Genomic DNA, 17,553 nt, shown 5'->3' on the forward strand with positions numbered 1-17,553 from the left:
GCGTGAGTAATGTTAACTCACTTTGCCACACAGGCTTTATCTTTCAGCAGTGGGGTTTGTGCCTCTTGTGTGTGTGTGTGTGTGTGTGTGGTACAATACCACCATCCAGTGGAGAATCACTAGATGCAGACAATACAGCAGAAAACCACACTACATTATGAATGGGCATTTTAATTCTGATTAGTGGCACACATCACCCAGAGATTGTTACAGGAAGTCCTTGCGTGTTTTAGAAAAATCAATAATAGTCCATATGTTATTTCAGTTAGTGCTGCTAAAAATATAGTAAATTAAAAGTAGTATTATGATGAAATGTTTCTCACTTTCCATTGTTTTGTCTGGATAAATAAAATAAAACAACCCGAAAAATAAAAATGATCAGTGGCCTAACAAATTATGTTTTATGGGGTCGGGTGGTCTTGAGTATGATAGAGTATTTGATCGTTTGCTCTAGGTGTATGGTGTCAAAAAAGCAGATCTGACAATTTACCCTGAAAAAAAAGGTAAGATGTTTTCTCAATTTTGGGGTCAAGATAAATAAAAAAAAAAAAGATGTCAGTGAATCAGAGTTGCAGTGAAACCACACAGGAGTCTATGATTTCTATTTATTCCATTCTAGGTACTCAAAAGCAGCAGTGACATCCATTAGAACGGTCCTAATCGGCATGCTCATCTTGTTTAGCTGTCCGGGCTATTTGAAGGAGCAGGTTCTGCAGTGGTCCGCTGGTAAGCACAGAGCTGAAACACACCTGAAAAAAATAAATCAAAAAGCCAAAGTAAGTAACACAGTAATCTCCAAATAGAACTGATAGTTTAATTCTTAAGTGACATCCATCTCACTATGACCAATGATTGTTGTCAAAGAAAGTGAAAAGCACACTTTTGTTACTAAGTTGTGGATTAGTGTTAGTTTTACTGAAGACTGAGACTTTCAAATCCTACACATACTTAAATAACTATAAACCACTTTAAAGTTCTGCTTATTTGGGAGCCCACTGGTTTAATGCAGATCCATGGACACTGCCTCTGTATAACCATGTCATCTAAAGTAGTTATTCCAATGAACAACATCATTAAAGTGTTAGATCCTGATCCACAATACAGTATCTGTCACATAAAGTATGTGTTTACTCACTTCAGAGTAAGGATATCTAAAGGTGCAACTGACCCAAAAATGTGAAATGTTGCAATGCACACATTTGGATACTCTTGTCCAGGCTGCTACCAACAATGATTGACAATCAACTTTTTTTTACAAATACATTAATAACTGATAACAGTTAATACCTGCTGCAAAAGCCAAAATGATGGCCACCCAGCCGATGATGTAGGACCAGGAAAAGCGCCAGTCCAAGAAGCGTTTGCCAAAGAAAGTGACAGTCACTCCAGTGTAAATCGCCAAAGCAAGCAGAGCAAGAAAACCTGAGAACGGAGGGTGAGACGAAATAAAAAAATAAATAAAAAATAAGTCTATATAACCTGTCAACAAGTATGATTAAAGAAAAATAACAACCATATAAGCCTACATGTTTTTGGAACTGACTGTTAAGAACAATCACGTTTATAATGTGATGAACATGCTAATTGTGTGTGTTACCTGACAGGACCAGGGCGATTCCGCCTGTACGGACCCTCCTGTTCTTGGTGCCATTAGTGAAGGCACTCAGGCCGAGCACCACGCCGGCGAAGCAGCTCAGCACCGCCAGCAACATAAAGGCCCGTGTGGCATCCCAGAAGGCTGGACACAAAAAGGTCAGGACCACATACATGTCAACAGATACTTACACTTAGGCCTGGATTTCACACTCACAAAACAGAGTTCCTCTGCAGTACTGTGCAGTTGGAACATTTGTGTTCTCGATATATTTACTATTGGGAATTCTCGCCTGAGTCTTTCTTTAATCCACTCTTCTTTCCATCAATAACAAAATGAGGTTGCCATGTCTGTAAACAGCCTAATTCATGTCACTAGTAAATCTACTTTTTAAACAGGTGTAACATGCTTTGACCTGCAGAAATTACCAACATTTGTAGGTTGCTGTCAATGTGTTTGATATCATATTTACTGTCATTTATCAAGAAGGGCATTGCTCTTTCACTTTCCCCAGCCAGATGTATCCTGCCGTTCTGGGGATTAAACGGCTTTGCTTCTCTAACCTCTAGGCACCTTTAGGTCTCGTCCTCTTGTCCAAATGCCACTTCTGAAGTACTCACCTACACTTATGGTGTGGGCATGGCATTTGTGGTTAATGCAGAACCTCCAAAGCCCCTGATTGGCTGAGCTACCCGAGTATCGATACTGCATCCAGAAGTCTGTTGCCGTAGAAACAATGAGAAGCACAAGGGCAGCCACACCGCAAAGCGTGCCCCCTCCCGCTAAAGTATACAGCATCGTGGAGAAGCCAGGGGAAGCACTGTCCTCCTACACATTCAGCAACTGTTAGGGAAGAGAGGACAGGGGGGGGTTACATCATTTGGTTACACTTTATTTGAAGGTATCTACATAAGAGTGACATGACACTGTCATGAACGTGTCATAAACATTATAAACAAGTCATAAACGTTTATGACATAACGCTTCTTTTAGTAAGCGTCATTTGGTTTTTGTCATGACAAGTTATGGTTAGGGTTAGAGTTAGGGTTAGGGTTCATATGTGATATGACATATGAACAGGATATGACAGTGTCATGTGTTCATGACTGTGTCATGTCACTCTTATGTAGATACCTTCAAGTAAAGTGTTACCCATCATTTAGACGTCATACTCATTGATTTATTCCTTGATGCCCTGAATGCCAAAAATATCCATTATACATCATTATCTATGTCTGGTCAAGAAAACAAAGCATTCCAGTATACTACCCTCTCTCCCATCCACCCCTTATGCAAATCAGACACCGTAGTTATTGTAAGTCGGAACAGAACGTATTAAGTTTCTTGGATGTGCGACAGGTCTAAATCAGCAAAACATCGGTTATGAGAGGTGTTTACTAACCTGCTGTAAACCTGCTGAGAGAGCCAGGTTTAAGTACATTTAAGTGCTCCCTGTAGTTTCTGAGCAGACAGAATATATTGACCACACTCCAAAACTAAATGTCCAAAGAAGAAACCACTTGTTTAAAGAGTTTAAAAACAATAGCAAGAGTCATTTTCCCCAAATGATCCTCATTAAGCATTTTTCTTCACATATAAGAGCCAGAGATTTGACATGAACATTAGACATGCTCGCCGCACATTAGACAAGAGAGTGAATCATTCTTTAGTGAAGCTGTCATATTGGTCACAGCCAGCAAAGCACTTGACCCAAACTGCTGTGTGACAATAAGCTTGCCTATCAGGCAGTTCAGAGCCATTGTTTGCCACTAATTCCCCTCCATGCACTGCAAACTAATCTTCCAATACTGAGCAACTGAACTGTCAGCAGTGTCGCTCTCTGTCACACAGCCAGCAAACCAATGAATTCATACACTGGTTTTCAACTACCGTACTCGCCGCTCTTGAAACATATTCCAAAACCACATCCGAATAAGACCTATTCATCTAAATCCCAAATGTGTCTGACAATATTGGTGTTTGTCAAGAAACGTGAACAAACGACAGGTCCCTAGGCCCAATTTGTAAGCTGTAAAGATCTTTTCCATAGACAGAGGTCTCCACACTTCATCTCTCCGGTCTTTGAAGTTCCGCTTGTTCTCCAAAAGAAGGTTCTTAGCTGTGGATTTGCCTTTTAAACCTTCAAAGAAAGTAGTCCTAAAAGTACAATAAAAAACGGTTCTGTGTAAGTCCAAGTTTTTTTTCTGATACCTCTGGGTTGGCTGGTGTCTCTCCAAGGTTGCTGGCTGTGACACTGTGCGTATCCTTTTTAAGCCCTGTACCCCTGGCTCTCATTGTCCACCGCACAAAAGAGGGAATGATCGAGCACAGCATGTGAGTGATAGTAAATCCCACCCTTGCGCTCTTCTCTACAGTTACCTCCATCCCTCTATCACCTCTCTGTCTCTCTTACCTCTTGCACTTTGTCTATCTTTTTGTGTCCTGGATGACTTCTTCTCATTCCTCCCGTCTTCAATTTCTTTCTTTGTGTTTTCCACAAATTAGCTGATCATACCTGGCACCTACAGTAAATTCATCATGAGGTTTTTTTCTGCCAAAATGCCATGAGCATGTCCCAACCCCCACAGTTTAGCCATGCAAGCGATGGTAGTATGCAGGGCAGTTCTTCTATACATAAGCAACATAGGCAATTACCTCGAGCAGAAAATATGTGTTTGTGAACCCTGCATATATATCAGGGAAATAAAAAAAAAAACATTTTTATTTAATTACACTTGTGCTAAACAACACACACCATAATGAGCAGTGTGATGACACTTTGTTTCTTTATTCCATTAGTTAATTTACAGCTCCAAAGTGTAACATCAACTGGTGATGGTGGAGAAGGAACCCGAAGACCGAACGAAGGAGCTGTCTGCCGGAATGGGGACTCAGGGTGCTGTGGTTGACGATGACCAGAGGTGGAAGGGGAGGAGGGTTGCACGTTTGCCTGAAAAGACAGCTGACAGCACGGAAAAGACATTTAAAGCAGGATGTCATGCTGTGATTGGATCATGAACTTCGTGGCCAATTGGTTGGTTTACTGAAAAGTGAACGCCTCTAAACAGCTGAATAGTTTTTAGGAAGAGAGCGGTGATTAGAAGTCTTCCTGAAAGAATTTACGCTGAGCTCCATTTGTGTGCACAAACGTTGCTTTAAACTGCACAGGTTTTAAATGACAGAATTTGCCATTGTGAGCCACCGATAATGTAAAATATGTGCATAATACCCTGTTCTATCTCACATCCATCAGGTGTATGCATAGGTGCTCAGTAAAAGTGAAGATAAAATCAGAGCCTTGTTTGTCAAATTGAAGGAGTTGACTAGATTTGTCATTTCACATTGAGCAGTCCAGCAGCATCCCTCACTTTAAAGTGCCTCATTACCATTGACTTGGCTTCAGCCTGCTATCATTTTCTGTCATTTCTTTGATCATTTTGTTTAAAGAATCTGTTGTTTTGGGGATATAAGTCCAGTGATAAAATCCAGTTTAATATAAATAATGTGATATGACGAGCTAATTGAGCTCTTCTACAACTACTCTTATTTCTCCTCACCCAATCACTTTTTACAACTGCACTAAGCTTTGCTTTTACTGTGCTCATCCTTTGAAATAACCCTGAACTGAGCCAGCACTGTGGAGTTACACATCAAATGTGCTGATACCAGAATCCACAAAAACAGGTTTCTAAAACTTCAGAACAAACATTTACATATTCCCATGATGCAATGTATCTATTTAGTTTGTGTTGAACACAGCAAGAAAATGAAATTTTTGGTTTGAGACCCATTTAAAAATGATTCGTCACCACTTAAATGCCAAACCTGGACATACTGTGTATTATTCAGTATTTGTGTTAAGCGTTAATTACTCTCACAATAGTAACAGATGTATTGAAAAACACTTTGGGAATTTATACAAATGTGCACATACACACATATACCAGTGGGTGATTCATTTTCTGCATTACAGTGACATTAAAATAATTTACAGAGGACAAGGCCTATGAGTAAATACCAAAATAAAGCTGCAGATAAATAAATATCTTAATCTATTCACACATCCAAAACCATCCACAAATGTTACAAAAAGGCACATTATGATATGCATAACCAAACATGGCTTCTTTCCACAACATGAACAGTCCAGCTCACTGCTTCCTATAAAAACTATAGAGACCGCAACTGCTTTATGTTGCACCAAACTCTCCATACCTTCTAAAGTGACCCTCATGTGTGTACCACGTTCTAACTAAAGCTGACTAAAATGTAGTTTGGCATTATGTGTAAATAAACTTGAAGGTGTGCTTGCAGGGAACTTACTCATGCCTTCCAATACAGGCATTATCAGTTATCTCTATATTCAAAGTACATATTTGCCAACTACATCTTTGTAGGCTCCAAAGGGTTCATGTTTATGCTTTATAACCTACAAAAGCCAAAAGGTATTAAGCAAACACACAGACACACACTAAATTGGTACTGGACCTCACATGAATTCTGAATAGAAACTTAACTCTAAAGTTCAATGTTTCCTCTTTTAACAGTGTTTGGAAAATTATCTTATTAGTTTCCTTTAATTTGTTTTCCTTTTAAATACACATATTTTCAAAATGATGCATCTGCTTTCACACACACATAGACATATGCAGCAGTATGCACACAAAAAAAACCCGTCAGTATGCACACAAAAAAAACCCGTCACACAATTTATATGCACACATAACACACACACACACACACACACACACACACATAACTCTAAACTGAGCAGCACACACACACACACACACACACACACACACACACACACACACACACACACACACACACACACACACACACACACACACACACACGGGATATGCGGCCACTGTGTTCTTCTTCTCCAGTGAATAACCTCAGGGGCCTGGTGCCCAGAGGACGACAGTTCGATCTGCAGAGGAGGAGATGAAGGTCCGGTCATGGGGGTGCCACCTACACTGGATCACCTTGTCCCAGTGCTCCCCTGCCACCGTCTGAGGGAGGGGCTTTGTTAGGTCACCTGGGGTTGGAGAAAAGAAAAACATCACACAGGCGTGGCGAACAGTGGTATCTAACCATCAGGCACTGACAGCATTGCGTTGCATTAACATGGTGGCCAAATGATCAGATTAATGCAAGTATATGACTCTTTCAACAGAAAGTGGGACTTGAAAGCAACATTTCTTATGACGCTTTTTACACTTAATTAAACATGCTATAAAATGTGTACTTTAAAAAGGTGGAATTCTTAAAACATGAAATAATGGGCATCAAGTAAGTTTAACCTTTTCAAATCGGATTTTATAATCTAAAATGGAATTCAAATGATTCATCTTTAACCCTTTGTGTACAGTATGTACACATACTGTACACAATATATTAAGCTTTTTTTCTCTCCCCGTGTAGGCGTCGCTACCTTGCAGGTCACTGATGATGATTTTGTTGTCGTAAGAGCCGGTGAGGAGATGATGGGCTCCAGGTGAGAAGCGCACCGAGCGGATGTCACTGCTGTGGGGCCGGTATGTCTGGACTATGCGGCCTCCTTTGATGTCATACAACATGCAGGTACTGTCCTCCTGGCCTGTGGCCAGCAGCCGGCCGCTGGGATCCACTGCCACTGAAGCAACTGCACTCCCTGAGTGAGACAGAGTGGTAATAAGTAAGATGGATGCTGCAGCTTAAAAATGTACTGCCTACTATTAGTCGTTTCTTTAACCACAGAACTAGGGATTTGTTTATCTCAATGAGCACCCACTGCTACTCTTTGTTGTTTTTTTTTTAAATCTATTGGGAAATGACATTAACTTTGACTGATAGTAAGTGTCTAATTTGCAATATGTTCAGTTACTGGCAGCTGTGCCGTGTTCCAGACATATTCAGGAAGCATTAGGGCCTTCTTGTGGGTCAACTGGTATACTACACTGACCTGTAGCAGTGTGGTACAAGTCATTTGCAGCCACATAAAGAATCCGCCCTAATGAGAGTCATGATGCAACTCACCTGAGCCGTGCAGAGTTGTGCCCACCACCCGGACGCAGCTTGGCACCCGTAGGTCCCAGAACCGCACGGTCTTATCCTGGGAGCCAGAGGCGATCATCCACCCTCCCCACGTGTACAGAGTCAGAATGTGACCTGTTCAAACCAAATGGTGACGTCTTAAATACTGTATCTTTACCTTGTTGTGTTTTCAAGCCCTGTTTATATCTTGTGATACTGTACTGTTTGTTTCTCATTAGGGAACAATTTAGAAATAATAATCCTAAAAAGATCTATGTAGATGATTCACCATGTCTGCAAACTGATTTAAAAACCTGAGAGTTTCCTCAAAACTGTTTCTTTCACAAGGGGAAGAGCTGTGGCTAACGTACCAGTGTGTCCACTCAGGGCGTGAAGGCCTTGTCCTCTCTGACAGTCTGTTGTGTAGATGTTACAGTCTCCGGCCCCGGCACTGATCAAGATGGATCCTCCACTCTCGGGGCCCTCCATGAAGGCCAGGTCCCTGATGGTACCGTCATGCATGCTGAACTCCAGGTCTGGGCCTGAATCAGAGGCACACATTCGGGGTGGAAACAATACCATTACCTCAATTTCCAACTGAGTATCTCAATTACTCTTTTTGAAACCGCATTTCATTTGTTCTGCTTTTTTATTTTTTTATTTTTAACAAATCACGTGGTGCAGAAGCAACTCAACCTTTTTTTTCAGAGGTAGAAAAATGCTCATAGGCATGACAGTAATTATTCAAACATAGTTCTTTTCTGTTCAAGGTAAGTGGCTTAGAGAAACATTACTTAAATACATTAGACATTATTAAAACACATAGAATAATACCTGTGGCATTGCAGCTGTCTGCATTGAAAGGCAAGACTTTGACATATTTGTCGTTGGAGCCAGTAGCCAACAGTTGTCCACAGTGGCTCCAGGCTACACAGTAGATTGAGCCCTTGTGGTGTTTGTTCCTCCTGAAGCGCACCGCTGGCTGCTTGACTGCACCAGAACCAGAACCACTGAAAGGGCCAAGAAAATACAGACTAAGAAATGTGTAGGAAGAAGTGAATTTTAAAATGCTGTATAAGTGTGGGAAGAACTGCAACCTGTATTAAAATATTTTGAGGACTGACTTTATTATGTGTGAACAACCACATTTTTTGTGTGCTTCGTACAAAATGCTGGTACAGTCTTCAGCATGTGTCTCTTCATTTGTTCTTATCAACAGAATATTGTTGAAGTTCAAACATTCTGCTTTAACATGCAAATAACATTGAAGACACATTATCTTCTTTTTGCTTTCCTTGCTAATGATCAAAATTGCTCACATGATGCACAAATCCCCAGTGTACTTGCATGCACATTTACAGTAACCCCATGCTGCCACCACAAGTTAAGCTGAAACACTTTTTTGGCTGGATATTCTTCTGTGTCTAATTTCTGTGTGTCTGGTACATAAATAATCTATCACCTTGTAAGAATGTCTCATAGTTTGGATTTGTAAGTGCCTGTAAATGGCTTCTACCTGGTGGTCAGGGTTTCTGGGTAGCCACAGACTCTCAGGGTTTTTGAGTTGGAGCCGACAGCATAGAGCGCTCCAGAGGGATGGAAGGCCACCGCACGCACCGCCTGTGTGTCCTCGAGCTGGTTCACTTTAACAAACTGTGCTTTGGACTTCCCCGGCTGTACAGAATCAGAAAGATAATCCTTTGAACTCTGATCTATGTGTACATCAACATAGATTTTTAAAACACAAATACCCTTCGGGCTAACCTTTAGGAAACAGGTCAAACACGTGTACCTATTTTATAGCATTTAGTTGAAAAGTGAGAGGTTTAGGTGGTTAGAGAGAAACAATGGGCCTACTAATACTAAAATAGCTATGGAAATAATATTTAAAAAATAATACTTAAGCAGTTTGCTGTACCTCTTGGGAGTTACGTGTCGCAGAGCAGCCAGAATCATCTTGGACTGTGGGACAAGACCCTCTGATCCTCTCAGCACTGATAATAAACACACACACACACACACACACACACACACACACACACACACACACACACACACACACACACACACACACAGCTAGAAAGGTAAATTCACTCTATACTAGTTTAATCTTAATATAAAGATCAGCATTTTTAAATGCTGCAAAGCAACACTGGATTGTGTCCTGCTTACTGTTCAATATTAAATCAATATATAATGTTAAACTGTTGTTATTTGAAGATAACTAGTCAACATCAAATTATCCAAGCATGATTTTGACAGAAAGAATGTATATGATATCCTATCAAAACTGAAGCCAAATATGCCAGTAGTTCTGGGAGTGGTGTGATGATGACATGACCACACACTCGGAAGGCTCTAACCTCTGACTGGCAGGAACTGGGGACTCGCTGAGGGAAGGCAAGCCGTGGCTCCCGGCCCCTGACGGGGTGCTGCTGGCCCCTCCACCTGGCTTGTCCCTTGGCGACCCGGTGTCTGGGGTGTGGCGGGTGTTGGTGGTTCCTGTCAGTCCGTTCCACTGTGTCATCACCTCATCTCCAATGCCCATGTTCATCTCCTCCAACTTCTGAATGGATCTGGATAAAAAAACAAGAACTCTCTGTATCAACAAGGTAGCACTGAGGTTGTGTTTCCATTCATTACATCGCTGATGTTGAATCTTTTGATATGACTTCCTCACCTACTGAGGAAGGTCTCAGTGAGGTTGTTTTGGGCTCCATTTGGCGGCTTCACCCCTCCCTCCAGCAGCATCTGCTGGTAGAGCTGTCTCTGCTGCTGCTTCTGCTCCAGATGCTGCTGCACGCGGAGACGCTGCCTGTAATACTCCTGGATGTGCTCTGTGGAGTCAGGACGCTGGACAACACATATGCGCATAGCGAGTCAAAAATAAACACACTTTAAGGCTTGTTTTTGCAAAACATGTAAAAAGAAAACCTTTTTTTGACAGGTTTTGTTTCATGCCCTGTAACCTGATTGACAGAATATTTATCACTTTCAGTATTCTCTGCTTCAATGCTTGGCAGTGCTAATTACCACTACACACACACACACACACACACACACACACACACACACACACACACACACACACACACACACACACACACACACACACACACACACACAAGAGCACACACGCAAGGGCACACACACCAGATTATAATAGACAAACTCTCTCCGAAGAGCCACTACTGACAACTCTTCAACTCCCAAGGCCTCGTCCTCCATCATCCATCCCATAAATAGTTTTCAAGGACCTCATCATATCCAGCAGGTCTACAGTATATTCCCAGTATATTATGGGACTTGGGATGCATAAAGATGAGTGATGATGGAAGCAGCAGGCCATCTTGGGTGTGACTGCACATCAAACCAGACTATCTCCCTCCAGTGTCCATGACCTCCACCCTCTTCACTGGGGCACGGGGCTTAAAGGCGCTGGTGCCCCTTGGACAGGTGTGGTCAAGAATTGGGGAAGGATTTATGAGGCAGTGGAGATGTGGAGACGAGGTGGTTCAGAAGGTTCAGAGGGAATCTATTCTAAATCTCTTACATCTAAGGGAATGACTGTGGAAGTAAGACAGACTGACAATCTGGACTTTGACTTAAATGACCAGACAGACAACCATGACTATTTCTTTTTACAGTCTTCACACGAGTCATGAAACCAAGTCAGCCTGAGAAACCAAACGTAAGAGACACTCCACTGCTGAGAGTCTGCAGTTCTTATTACCTCATTTGTTTCCGTGCTGCAGGGTGGCCCACCATCTTTTCCAGGAGTCAGAGGTGTGCGTGTGGTGTTGGGTCCATCCAGCCCATGTGGTTGCTTCCTATAGTCAGGAAAATATGACAAACTCTTGAACTTGATCAGAGATTGTAGTGATCTCACTTTGTACCAGCTGTCCACATTACTTGTATCCAGCAGGTGGAGCTAGAGAACCTGCAAACATCCAACAGTCTGGCAAACTGTTCAGTAGTTCTTTCATGTGAAGCCTCAGAGCACGGTCTCCATCTACAGTATTACTTAGTGGTGTACCATTTTTATTTGCAGTAACCTTGTAAAGTAAACCTGTCGGTTCATCTCTGATGATTTGATGGACTTTAAACACATCTTGCTTTACTTCCTACAGTAAGTGTTCCCTAATCCTAACGGAGGCTGTAGTAATGGCCAAATGAGCCATGGAGACCCTACTAAAACAACATTTAAGCAGTAAAAACCTGCTCTTCAGTCCACTTCCCTCTAAAACAGGGATCTTCAACACGGAGTCTGGAACCCCTAGGGTGACTGTTCCACATGCGTGATTAACATTAAAACATGATTTATAAAATGCTTTAGGCTGCCCTAAAAGCTATTGTAGAACTAGATTAATATGCAACTTCAACCCAAGGTCCCTGCTCCACTCTCTTTCAGTTAAGGGGTCCTTGGCTTGAAAAACGTTGAAGACCCCTGCTCTAAAACATACTAGTTACCATAAGTATCTCTAATTTACAGCCTTAATTTAGTAAAAGCCTCAGTACTATAATTCTCAAAAATAAGTCATAAGGTGAAGGCTGTAGATATATTGCATCCATCAACACTGCTGTACTGCAGAATAATATGCTCTGTGCAGCACATTAGGAGATGACTGATGAGGCAGTATGTCTCTGTTAAAGCAGGGCTAATGGGATTAATGGAGCTACAAATTGTGTCATACAACGATATCTACCACTGGGTTTAAATCTAACGTTCCACATGCACATGCTAAGGGTGAAAGCTTGGTAAGAAAGCTCCGGGAGTATGATATATTATTTCTGAGTATAATATTATTACATTATTAACTCCACCAATCTGGTATTTCAAGCACTTATAACTATCACCAAAAATCATTTCTCCCAGGTGTGCTCAAGCTTCTTACTTTTCAGGTGAATCGTCCTGCTGATGCACATTATTCTCCACAAGGCTCCGACTAAGAGCAGACTTCATGTTCGCCTCCATGCCTCTCTTGTCCTGGGCTGCCAGACCGTGGGACAGGCCGTCCAAAGCCGGGTTTAGGGATCTGGACATGTAGGTGTCCGCTGAATGAGGCCTCTGGCGAAAGGGTGAGGTAGGGCAGGGGGACAGGCGGTTGATTAATGGAGTGAGGAGGTCGGCGTGGCCAGCCTTACTGGGCTTCACCAGACGGTCCACATGGATGTTAAGGGTCTTTTGCTGGAAGGCGCAGGAAAAGGCACCTGGAGAGACGTTCTGCAGCCAGGAGAGCAGTGACAAGTCTAGTTCATCACAGCCATTCCCGCAAAGCAAATCCACACCGAGCAACACCTCACCCTCTGTGATCTCCTCACCAGTTGCTTTACTCTTGAAAACAGAAACAGAGGGGTTTTGACCACCAACCTTTGTACTGTGTTTTGAAAAGTGCTGTATAAATAAAGCTTAATATTATTATAACATAGGGGGAACCCTTTTCAATGTATGCCCTCCGCTATTGAAGTCGATTGAAATGGACTGTGGATGATTAAAATATATGCATGCATTTCATGTCAAGTTCAGGGGCTGCACAAAATGTTTCTGAGGACCGCCATTGCACTTGACTAGTATGTACTGTACTTTGACATTTTTTATGAAATACTATTCTATGACTTTTTCATGACTTTGTTATGGCATACTCTACTATGACATTTTTAATGATTTTTATGACATACTATATTATGACTTTTTTTATGATTTTTATGACATACTATACTATGACCTTTTTATGACTTTTTTCATGACATACTATATTATGACTTTTTTATGACATACTATATTATGACTTTTTAAGATTCTTTTATGACATACTATATTATGACTTTTTTATGACATACTATATTATGACTTTTTAAGATTCTTTTATGACATACTATATTATGACTTTTTTATGACTTACTATACTATGACTATTTAAAGATTTTTTTATGACATACTATACAATGACTATTTTATGACACAGTTTGTTATGACATACTATACTATGTTTTTTTTTTTTTTAAGATTCTTTTATGACAGGTGGCATTTAGCTCACCCAGTAGAGTGTGCGCCCTATGTAGGCTGAATCCTTGGCAGCGGCCCGGGTTCTAATCTGACCTGCGGCCCTTTGCTTTGTGTTATCCCCTCTCTTTCTCTCCCCCCTTTCCTGTCTATCCTCTGTCACTATCTAATAAAGGGAAATGCCCCAAAAAATCATCTTTAAAAAAAAAAATGTCAAAAAATTATTTTATGACGTTCTTATGACTTTTTTAGGACATACTATACCATTACTTTTTTATGGCATACTATATTAGGACTTTTTTAAGATTCTTTCATGACATACTATGACCTTTCAATGATTTTTTTATGACAAACGTTATTATGACTTTTGTCGACATTTTCTGACATACTATACTATGACTTTTTTATGATTTTTACACATTTTGTCATTTTTTTAAGGCATACTATACAATGACTTTTTAATGGCATTTTATTATGACTTTTTTATGATTTTTATGACATACTACGACTGGGGGATCCCCCAGTCGGAGCTGGTTAATGTGGCCCGGGAAAGGGAAGTTTGGGGTCCCCTGCTGGAGCTGCTACCCCCACGACCCGACCCCGGATAAGCGGATGAAGATGGATGGATGGATGGATGACATACTATACTATGACCTTTATATGACTTTTTTTCATGACATACTATATTATGACTTTGCTGCAGGACTCAGCCAACATGGGGCGAACGCTCTTACTGGGTGAGCTAGAAGCCGCCACTATACTAGGACTTTTTAAAGAGTTTTTATGACATACCATACTATTACTTTTTTTTGGGACTTTTTTCATGACATACTATGACTTTTTTAAGATTCTTTGCTAAGAGTCATACCCTCTCTTTCTCTCCCCCCTTTCCTGTCTATCCACTGTCACTATCTAATAAAGGGAAAAGCCCCAAAAAATAATCTTAAAAAAATAAAAAAAAGTTTCTTTTATGGCATACTATGACTTTTTAATAATTTGTTATGACAAATTTTGTTATGATTTTTTATATGACATCATATACTACTACCTTTTTATGACTTTTTTTCACGACATACTATACTATACTATATATATATATATATATATATATATATATATATATACTATGCTATGACTATAATATGATTTTTTTATGACATACTACACTGCTGTATGCCTTTTTTAGTGGCATACTTTGCTATGACTTTTTAAAGAGTTTTTTATGAAATATTTTGTTATGATTTTTTTATGACATACTATGACTCTTTTATCAAGTTGTTTATAACGTACTATACCATGACATTTTTATGATTTTTTATGACACATTTTGTCATAATTGTTTATGACATACTAGGACTTTTTTATGGCATACTATACTATGACCTTTTTATGACTTTTTTATGACTTACTATATTAGGATTTTTTTTTGATATTTTATGATATACTATACTATGAGCTTTTATGACTTTTTTCAATATGTCATGACTTTTTTTAACATTTTATGACATACTATACTATGACCTTTTTATGACTTTTTTTCTTGACATACTATCCTATAACTTTTTTATGATTTTTTATGACATACTATACTATTACTTTTTTATTACACATTTTGTTTTAACATACTATATTACGACCTATTTATTATTTTTATGGCGTACTACACTATGACTTTTTTATGACATACTATACTATGACTTTTTAAAGATTTTTTATGACATACCATAATATGACTTTTATGACATTTATGACATTTTTGTGTGAGCCTTGATGATTTTGAATAAATGTAAGAGTGCAATTAGACCTACCATGTTTTAAAACTTCAAATAGGATTTGATATGCAATTAAGATTATATTAGATGAAACAAATGATTTCAAACCAGACAAGGTTTTGTACCAGCAAACTTTGGGGTACCTTGCATTAAAATAGATCTTAATGGATTTTTGAGTACATCTACAGGTGTGGAGAGGTAGCATTAGGTTTGAGCCTTTTAACGGCCACTGACGTTTTCATGTAAGCCTTTACATTTTTAGGGAATCACATTACCTGACAGAACTCAACACAGCACTCGTAAAGAATCCCTTTGATGAGCAGCTGGAAGAGGCGGTTCCCGCTCGCCCTGAAGCCTGCCTCGCTCAGCTTCCTGTCTGCAGGGATAAACTCAGCTACCATAGCACAGGCTTCCTCGAAACAGTGGACACGTGCCGTGCTTGGGTTCCAGTCTTTGAACTCTGCGTGGTGGGTGAGACGTGGCAGGGTGAGGAGGAGACACAGCTTGCTGTAGTCATCCTTGGTCGGACAGAACTCCTCCAGACTGTGGAGGCACTTGACTGCCGCTTGCATGGAGAGCTCCAGCTGTTGTTGAGAACAATTCAAAGGGGAGAAGTGATTATGTAGCCATGTTTGTGTGTAAGTTTTACAAGATGCTTCATATTCACACACAGCGTTATCATCTCAATTCAATCACAGGCTTCTTCTGCTGACCACCGAGCAGCTCCATAGGAGCAGAGAGATATTAGCTTTCCATGTTCAAGGGCATTGTGACTGTATTTTGTTTCCCTGCTAGTGTCCTTCTAGTGATGAGCCCACTCTGATGAACACCAGGCTTCCTTTGTTAGGAGGCTATTTTCAAAATACAAATACTCATACTAATTTCCTCATTACATATTTACGTACATTCTGAGGGTCTTCAGCAGCAGACATGGCATTATTTATACACAGAGCTTCCAGAAACTTCTGCTTCAGGATGATGTAGCGGAACCTGGGAAGGAAACACTAATCTCAGTATAAAGAAATATAGGCCTACTTTATAAGACATTAATTGATTAAGCCTCAAGTGACATTTCCTGATAAACATGTTACTCAATTAGGTAGGACAACTGCGTTTAAAAATGTTCTTTGTGTTCTTTGTGTTGAGTGTTTGGTAAGAAACAGAGGCTGTCAGTAATATGATATGATCATGCTGCAACAGTACCAGAACTTAACCCAAGACATTACTTAAACATGCATCTGATTGAAATGATGCCCCACGTTATTTCTCTCACCTTTTCTTGTCAAACTTTTCCATTCCTTCTAGAGGTTGAATGAACTGCATCACCTCCTCCCACTGGCCGTCAAGAATGAGTTGCCTGTTGAAAGCAGCAAATTAACAATTTAAGAGGTCTCTGAAAACCTTATTCCCATCAGAGTGGTGCAGTCAACCGCAACCAATCTGAAATAAGATAACAGTGGCAAATGGGGGAAACATGCACCTGAGGTGACTGACACACGAACAAACCCAGATCCTAACAAACAGCTCTGCCTGCTACAAATGTCTTTAAAACTGAAAGTCAAATCTTCCCTCTCAGGACACTATGGTCTTCTTCTTTCTGCCAAATGAATCTGGTGTACAGTCATACCTGAGGAAGAGCATGTCGTCAGAGTAGAGTCCATTAATGACTCCGCTCTCCTTCTCCAAGGCCAGCATGCTGATGTGCAGCTTCCTGGAGTTCAGGAAGTCCAGCATCACCTTGATCACCTCTGCCTCCTTGATGCTGATCGTCTCGTCTGCCGTCATGATTACAGGTCTATGGTGGCGGCGTACAGCTGGCTGGAATACAGACAGAAGGAAGATGAGATGGACATGTTGTTGACAAAGTTGTATCAAAAAAAGAAAAATGCTTATGGTTCACAACCTGATTTAACTTGAGAGTCATTCTAAAATGACCATACATATCCACAATTTAAGGGAAATGCTCCCCTTTTCCATTAAATTGCTTGATGTTACACTAAAAAAAGAAGAAGATTGAACTGATTTGTTGAACCAACAAAGATTTTGTCAGTATTTAGTTACTATCATAGTTATTGCTTAAAATACAATCATTTTTCAAAGTTTTTTTTGGATGTTCTGCTGACAAATTGTGTAAAAGGGAAAAACATTTTTATTGGCTTTAA

The 17,553-nt window shown here is 40.3% G+C and overlaps 2 protein-coding genes across 2 annotated transcripts; both read right to left on the reverse strand.

The window, feature by feature from the left end:
- Positions 1-678: 678 nt before the first annotated feature.
- Positions 679-2,392, reverse strand: lim2.2 (lens intrinsic membrane protein 2.2). Its single transcript, XM_078258134.1, has 4 exons — positions 2,215-2,392; positions 1,598-1,738; positions 1,288-1,422; positions 679-749 (listed from the first exon to the last, which is right to left on the reverse strand). The coding sequence occupies exons 1-4, from the start codon at positions 2,390-2,392 to the stop codon at positions 679-681; spliced, it is 525 nt and encodes a 174-aa protein (XP_078114260.1).
- Positions 2,393-6,371: 3,979 nt separating this feature from the next.
- LOC144522886 (WD repeat-containing protein 47-like) lies at positions 6,372-17,176 on the reverse strand. The gene is made up of 15 exons (XM_078258135.1): positions 17,019-17,176; positions 16,665-16,748; positions 16,297-16,381; positions 15,667-15,975; positions 12,511-12,950; positions 11,349-11,445; positions 10,296-10,468; positions 9,979-10,191; positions 9,534-9,609; positions 9,132-9,289; positions 8,450-8,625; positions 7,987-8,157; positions 7,619-7,750; positions 7,035-7,253; positions 6,372-6,638 (listed from the first exon to the last, which is right to left on the reverse strand). Exons 1-15 carry the CDS (start codon positions 17,174-17,176, stop codon positions 6,496-6,498), a joined length of 2,634 nt encoding a protein of 877 aa, XP_078114261.1. The 3' UTR covers positions 6,372-6,495.
- Positions 17,177-17,553: the final 377 nt, after the last annotated feature.

Source organism: Sander vitreus, chromosome 9 (assembly GCF_031162955.1).
Source record: "Sander vitreus isolate 19-12246 chromosome 9, sanVit1, whole genome shotgun sequence".
NCBI lineage: Eukaryota > Metazoa > Chordata > Actinopteri > Perciformes > Percidae > Sander > Sander vitreus.